This window comes from Penaeus vannamei, chromosome 2 (genome assembly GCF_042767895.1).
Source record: "Penaeus vannamei isolate JL-2024 chromosome 2, ASM4276789v1, whole genome shotgun sequence".
NCBI lineage: Eukaryota > Metazoa > Arthropoda > Malacostraca > Decapoda > Penaeidae > Penaeus > Penaeus vannamei.
Genome location: NC_091550.1, coordinates 21544454 through 21551953, shown reverse-complemented (window position 1 = coordinate 21551953; position 7500 = coordinate 21544454). Strand labels below are relative to the sequence as shown.

Genomic DNA, 7500 nt, shown 5'->3' with positions numbered 1-7500 from the left:
CCATAGTGACAAAGATAAAAAACCTAGATTCTCTCTCTCTCTCTCTCTCTCTCTCTCTCTCTCTCTCTCTCTCTCTCTCTCTCTCTCTCTCTCTCTCTCTCTCTCTCTCTCTCTCTCTCTCTCTCTCTCTCACGCTCTCCCTCCTCCCCACGCTCTCTCTATGTATAAGAAACACCTTCCATAGTGACAAAGATCAGATTCTAGATTTCTCTCTCTCTCTCTCTCTCTCTCTCTCTCTCTCTCTCTCTCTCTCTCTCTCTCTCTCTCTCTCTCTCTCTCTCTCTCTCTCTCTCTCTCTCTCTCTCTCCCTCTCTCTCTCTCTCTCTCTCTCTCTCTCTCTCTCTCTCTCTCTCTCTCTCTCTCTCTCTCTCTCTCTCTCTCTCTCTCTCTCTCTCTCTCTCCTACCTCCCTCTTTCTATCTGAGACTCTCTAGTTATATATATATATGTATATATATATATATATATATATATATATATATATATATATATATATATATATATATATATGTATGTATATATATATATATATATATATATATATGTGTGTGTGTGTGTGTGTGTGTGTGTGTGTGTGTGTGTGTGTGTGTGTGTGTGTGTGTGTGTGTGTGTGTGTGTGTGTGTGTGTGTGTGTGTGTGTGTATTTTTTTCTTTCTTTCTTTTCTTTTTTTGTACGTATATGCATGCGTGCGTGTATTCATTAATCTAGTAATACGACTGGACTTTTTTCCTTCCAACCTTCGAATTTCTCTTCTGTATACCAGACCCCCTTTTTACCCAAGCGTTGAATCTCATACCCCATAAATTATCCGACTCGCCTGAGTGAAACCCCGCGAAGGAACCGGCGCGCCAGTCGGGATTCAAAAAGGGCGGGTCGTCGGCGGCGTAAACAACGGCTTCTTGGCGGTGCGAATTGGCGCTCTTGAACGATGAAAACGTAGGTGTTGCAAAATTCCGTTGATTTGATGCCCGATAATGAAGTTTTAGTTCGGTTAAGGGCGTGGAGGAGGGAGTTAAGTTCGTTTAAGAGGGGATGGTTGGTTTGTGGTCGTTATAGGAGGTTCGTTTTGTAGGAATGACGCGTTGAAGGAAGAAGTCCTTCAGAGGTCTAGGTTTCCGGTCATTTTATTTATTTATTTTATTTTTTTGGCAGGATTTTGGATTTATTTTTTGTGGATTTAAGCCGGTGAATTATGAAAGCTTCGGATGGATACTTGTTTCGAGGTAAACTGCATGAGGTCAATAGAGCGGTAATTCTTAATACATTTCATTTTCAGTATATTGTTACGAAGGGCAGCTAATGTTTGAATTCTATGGAATCGTTTACAAATGAGGTGTTTCTGTACCTATGTTGCTATATTGGTCCCGGTAGCTTGGGAGTTTGACGTAGACCAGGAGCATTGTTGATTTGATATTGCAAAAATACCAATGAAAGTGATCAATTTTTCAGAACTCCCAAATTTCCCTTGGAATTTTTTGAGGGACTCCACTCCCTCTATCCCTCCTTGGAGAGTTTGTAGAACAATTGGAGCGCCAACCTTTGGCTGCTGACGTGGCTTTAGCAAGTTGTCTAATTAGTGATTATCGCAGCCTCTTTGGTCAGCGCACTTCCAGGTAATTGTGAACGAGAACAATGTACCCTCCACAGACCATCCCAAAACCTGGGTATCTTGCAAACCCAAACATCCAACCTAACCTTTCCTACCTTGGTTAATCTTGACGGTAGACACACTAAATTAGGGTAAATTGAATACAATAATCTTGTAGAGGACAAAAATTGTAGTCATCGGCACAAGAAATAATCTGCTGACACAAATGGTTGTACCACAATTAAAGGAAAAAGATTGTGGAAAGTGCCACTCTTAGCCTGAGCCTACTCTGTGCTCCTGAGTTTCAACTCTTGCTGAGAATACTAAGGTGGAGACAATGTTTCCCAGGGGGTGTTAGGGAGCAGAGCCCCCCATCAACCCTTCCCTCGGGCAGTGGGCACGCACAGTCATGGCAATTTATATTGATGAATAATTTTTTTGACAAGGAGTTGGAGACTGCCTCTGGTGAGTGCATTCATACTGTTAAGAATTACCCCCATCCCCTTTATATGCACTTTGTGCTAACTTATAGAAATGGACATTAAGAACTCTGGCTGTGTGGACTAAGTGTCTAAGCGGTGATGGGCAGCCAATATTAAATTTTTTGTCATTTCACGGTAAATATGAGACCATTGCAGCTGTACATATTTTGTTCTTTATTCTTATTTCTTATGCTTTATAAAATGAAAGTTTCCATTTCCTTTTATCTCTGTGTCGCGCACCTTAATTTGTGCCTACTTCTAGCTTGGGTAATTTCACACAATAGTTCCTCATATCGGATTAGAACGATTTTGGTATCAATGTATTCCTCTCATTCTGTAATATCCAAATGTATATAAATTATTGCATGGGACACCCCCCCCACACACACACACACACACATTAGCGACAATCATGGCCCTGATAGCAGGGGAAAACATGAAGGGTACCAAGGAAATTGCGGGGTAAAATGTGAATAATATACTCACAATCAGTCACTATACTGTCTAATGCAGGCCCCTGCAACCTCCCCATGGAGAGTCCTAGCACCCCTAGCCCCCACCCAAGAAAACAAAGAATCCTCCACATATTCACGGCAGGAGAGAACATAAGACCGACATGCGGGAGTCTCTCTGATGCTCTGCTGTGAATATGGAGGATTCTTTTTCTTCCATTGCAGGGATTATAAGGCTGTAGATAAAACTACAATTAGGCTACATCAAAGGAAATCTATCAATACAAAATTCAGGTACAATTTCAATTTTACCCAGCCATATGATACAGGATGAAATTTCTCTAACAGAGTGACAAAGTTGAAGACACTTTCACTATGACATTTCTGGTAAATCTTACAGTATAGACACTCATGTTACAAAATTTAGTCAACAGTGTAAGTTGCCATAAGTGGGCTTATCTGAGGTAAGGTTTGATGGGAGGCTTTCCCTGCCAAATATCCACTGACACATTTTATCTTCATCTTTGTAGGCACAGCAAGAGGGCTGAAACTTCAAAGTTCCAAATGGACTTAGGCTTTGGGTTGCCATTTTCTTTTATTTGTAGTATTACCCTTTATGTCTGCAGATTATATCTTGTACTGACTACTGCAACTTTTTGTCTTCTTTAAGAATATCATGTCAAATTTAAAGATTAACCTCATTTCCTTTGCCAGTGAATTAAAAGGATTATGTTATGTAAATTTATGTTACTGCCCAAAAGTAAGTAAAAACTATTGACTGTCATAAACTGGAGAAAACTCTGCTCTTGCATGAAATAATCTGCTAGGCAAATAATAATGTCAGGAATGAAGAAAATAGGTTGTAACAAATATTGTTTGGAGACTAAGCCCATGGTGATGGGGGGGGGGGGGGCAGTTATGGAAATACAGAGATCAGGTGGAGGTCTTGGGTTAATCTTTACAGCATGGATGCACTTAGCTAGGGCAAATAGACCATGTTTGCTGGGGTCATCCATCCCAGTCACAGTAACTTTGATTGTTGAATAAATTTTGTAATGAGTTTGGGACCTAGTCTCTGGTGAGTGTCTCCGTACTGTAAAGAATTACCACAACAAGATTCATGCATGTTATGCTGTGAATAATTGGAACCGTAAATAATAATTGCAGGGTTGAATAGCTATATGAAACAAAAAGCTATCATAATTTGTTAGTTTAGGGAAGACGGTGTTCTTTCCTAATACTGTACCAGTTCAGTGTGAAGAAGTTGCAGCTATCTCATGGCCTATGAGGCTTCATCAAAAACTGTCAAGCCTCAATGATTTATATTGTGTCAACAGAGGAATTAGTCTGCTCCCTTGTATGATGAGAAATCACAAGCTGTCTTGCCAGATTATAAAATTTGATCTAATAATACAATTTGGTAGTTGTTCAGGTTCATGAAAATGCAGAAAATTAAGCCTTGCTTTATAACAGAACTAAGATTAAACACTCCTGAAGTAAAAAATAACAGGGCTTAAAACAAAACATTTATCACTTTAGGCCATGTAGCCCGACATCTCTCAGTTTGTTTCCCTCTGCAGTCTGGTCTAATATTGCTGTAGATTATCAATTGGCAATCATATTATTGATGTGAATGGCTATATTAAATATTGTGCTCTGTTGCAGATATGCAAGATGGTGACCACAAAACAAGCCTTTGCTGATTGCCAGCGTACAGCTGCATCTCACCCAAAACTGGTGAAACATTTGACAAGAACTTACTTGAAGGTAGGCTGAGGCAATATGTGTAGCTTTTATTGATGTACCTATGTTTTTAGTTTGTGCATGAATATTCATCCAAAGTTATTTGATAATCACAACAAATCGTAGATGAACAGTTCAGTCTGTCATGTTCTCCAACTACAATAATGGCCAAATTTTCATAAGGACGAGAAAGTCAGATGAGAGGACTGGCATATTTGATCTTTTGTATTTTAAGAAATTAAGTTTACCATAGAAAAGGATTCTTTTTTTATGATATGCCAAGAAAATACTAAGATTAGAATAGTTAACCCATCAGCGACAGGTAAAAATTTTGTCAAGTTTACGTATGCACCGGCTTGTTAGCGCGCACTGGCAGTTTCCCCTGTTTGCGCCCGGCTCGATCGGTAGTTTGCGAGCGACATGTAGCACCTAAAAGCTTTTATTTTTCTAAAATTTATAAGAATATTAAAATTTTGAAGGTTTACCTTCACTTTAGGTGCCATTGCCTAAAATCTTTACCATATAAATGAAGCCGCTACTAGTGGAGAAAAACAACCTCCGTCCAACGAGCCAGTAGCGCGGGAATGGGCATGGCATGATGCCCCCGGCGTTTGGTCCACAACAGCCACGGCATGTACGTACGTGACACCTGGCGCCAATGGGTTTAGAATAATCACCTGTTGCAGGATGTGATAAAATCTTTTGTCTTTTTCATTTTTCAGAGTGACTTTGAGAATTTTCTTTCTGAATTTACTTGTCTATTGAAGAAATCTCTTATACATGGAGATAAGCAGCCAGCTGTGGAAAGGACATTGAACTTTGTTGCTAAATTTGCAACAAGTAAAAAATCTGAAACTGAAGAAAATGGGAAAGAAGAGAAAGCAAAAGATGACGAGGAGGAAGAGGAAGAGCCAGAGGAAGCAGATCCTTTCCTTGTAAAATTGATCCAATTTCTACTAAATGTAAGGATAGCCTAAGTTGACCATTGTAATTGATATTGAATATCTAGATTGCTTTTATCTTAATTTCTTATTAAATTGCATGAATGGCCTTTTAGCACAGGAAATTTCTTGGAAATAAATGTCTATATGGAATAGTAAGTATTTTTAAATAGATTATGTATTATTTAGTTAGTAATTGATTGCAATTCTTCAACCCATAAAGAATCATGAGGCCAATAGCCAAGCTGTGCGCTTCAGAGTTTGTCAGCTGATCAACAAGATCCTTAACCACATGGGTGAGGAGGCAGTCATAGATGATGAACTCTACAGCAATATCTATGACACAATGTTGCACAGATTGCAAGACAAAATACCAAGTGTGCGAGTCCAGGCAGTGTTGGCCTTGGCCCGTCTCCAGGATCCACGTAACAAGGAATGCCCTGTAATCAAAGGTTTGTTACCTCCTGTGTTATTTGGGATAGTTGTTGAAAGAGATTTTTTATTCTGGACAATTTTTATTACTATTTTTTCTTTTCTTTTTATTTCTTTCTTTACTTTTCATGTTCATGTAATTTCACTCTTGTATTCCATTATTTTATAGATAGCTTGATAAGTGAACAGTTGTTAGTGAACTGAAGGACTCCAGCAAGTACCAGAAGCTACTATTTATTTGTTTGCAGTCTGAATATATACTAATGAATATGTCAGGATGAGATATGGAAAAGAAATGTGAACTTGGCTGTTGACTTTTAGAGTAATTGGTAGAATCTTTAAAATATGGAGACTTAACCCATTGGATTCAGTTGCTTCATAGAAATTACATGGCCCAAAATACAGGCATTAGGCTTATGTGAGTGGTTGCTCTAATTGGTGCATGTCCTGTAGGCCAGACACATACAAACACTCGTGTACAGTAACAAAAATCTGTACCTCCCCTTGCAATGTTGTTTCCTCTTTTTTTATGCATAAGTGTTTTGAGCTTTTTGACCATTTTCCAATGTCATTATTTGTCTTTTGCTTTATCCAGATGGTAATAGACTGTTCCCTTGCACATACTCCATATCATCTCTATAGGTACTCCATAACTCATTGTAAGAATAATAACAAGAGTAACCTGCATTGCTGAGCATGGAAATAGCAGTGTCCCTGGAGCTGGCACTCTTCCAGTCATGGCACACAGACACTACATTCCATACTCATTTATCAATGGAAATAATGCAAAGGCCCCTTTTTAAACACCAAATGATTCTAATCATCCTCCAAGAGCTGGTGGTGGTGAGGAGACACCCTAGCTTTCAGCTGAAATGTTGCGACAGCAAGTTCTTGTTACCTTGGCACACAGCCAGATTTTCCCATGATGGCAAGCTGACCTTGCCCGGCCGTCAAGCCAAATTTATTTTTTCATGACATTATTGTCACATCATCCAGGTTGTAGGGGGGGTAATATGTGTTTCTTCTTCAGCATATCGTTACCACCTGTCAATGGACCCAAACAGTGATGTTCGACGGGCAGTTTTGACGAGCATAGCCATCACTTTCCAGACCCTCCCTGATATTCTAGAGCGTACTCGTGATGTACGAGATCTCGTTCGTCGACAGGTAATGACAGTCCCTTAAAGATAGGCTTACCCCATTTTTAAATCAATTCATGTCATGCAATGATTGATTATACATAGTCATACCATGTTTTAAAAAATCAAATCGTAGAAACTTGTATTCAGTTCTTTCATGAAGATTTTTTAACTTTCAGGCTTTTGAAGTGATATCCCGAAAGGTGCACTTGAAGTCATTGACAATTGCTCAGCGAGTGCGGCTCATTGCCGAAGGACTGACTGATCGTAGTGACGTAGTCCGAGGAGCAGTGGAGAAAAATCTGATCCAGTCATGGCTGCGCATGGTCAATGGAAATGTACTGGATCTGCTTTCTTGTCTTGATGTTGAGACTGCTGTCAAAGAAGCTGAGCTAGCTCTCCAGTCCATGTTTCGTGATGTCCCTTATGCTGACCTCATTGAAAACTTAGGTCTCAATAAGGAAACTAGGACCTTAGAATCAGGGGAATTAAGGCCTGAATCAGCACTATACTGGCGATGTCTCGCAGAGTATTTGAGGTTTGTGGGTGCAAATCTGTACATTAAGTATCCATTCTTCTTTTCATATTTTCCTTTTGTACAACTCTTAGTTATATTTCATGTTTTCTGATGTATGATATTCCATTTAGACTAAAGTCTAATGTAAATCCATTATCACAATCTCCAGAAAGGAAGGTGCTGAAGAAGCTCTGGAACTATTGCTT

The 7500-nt window shown here is 39.3% G+C and overlaps 1 protein-coding gene across 6 annotated transcripts in view; it reads left to right on the top strand.

Annotated features, from left to right (window-relative positions):
• Positions 1–841: 841 nt before the first annotated feature.
• Cap-G (Chromosome associated protein G) overlaps positions 842–7500 on the top strand; it is a 32610-nt gene continuing 25951 nt past the window's right edge. For 3 of the 6 annotated variants that reach the window (XM_070131100.1, XM_070131087.1, XM_070131130.1), the window contains exons 1-7: positions 1191–1223; positions 4188–4289; positions 4988–5227; positions 5430–5658; positions 6669–6805; positions 6957–7315; positions 7464–7500. The exon at positions 7464–7500 is cut by the window's right edge and continues 159 nt beyond it. In XM_070131100.1, the coding sequence (XP_069987201.1) occupies positions 1206–1223; positions 4188–4289; positions 4988–5227; positions 5430–5658; positions 6669–6805; positions 6957–7315; positions 7464–7500 (1122 nt within the window). In that variant the 5' untranslated portion in view covers positions 1191–1205. Of the gene's footprint in view, positions 937–1190; positions 1224–1485; positions 1614–4187; positions 4290–4987; positions 5228–5429; positions 5659–6668; positions 6806–6956; positions 7316–7463 lie in introns of those variants that run through there. The other 3 variants (XM_070131126.1, XM_070131111.1, XM_027356191.2) reach the window with 2 other exon arrangements.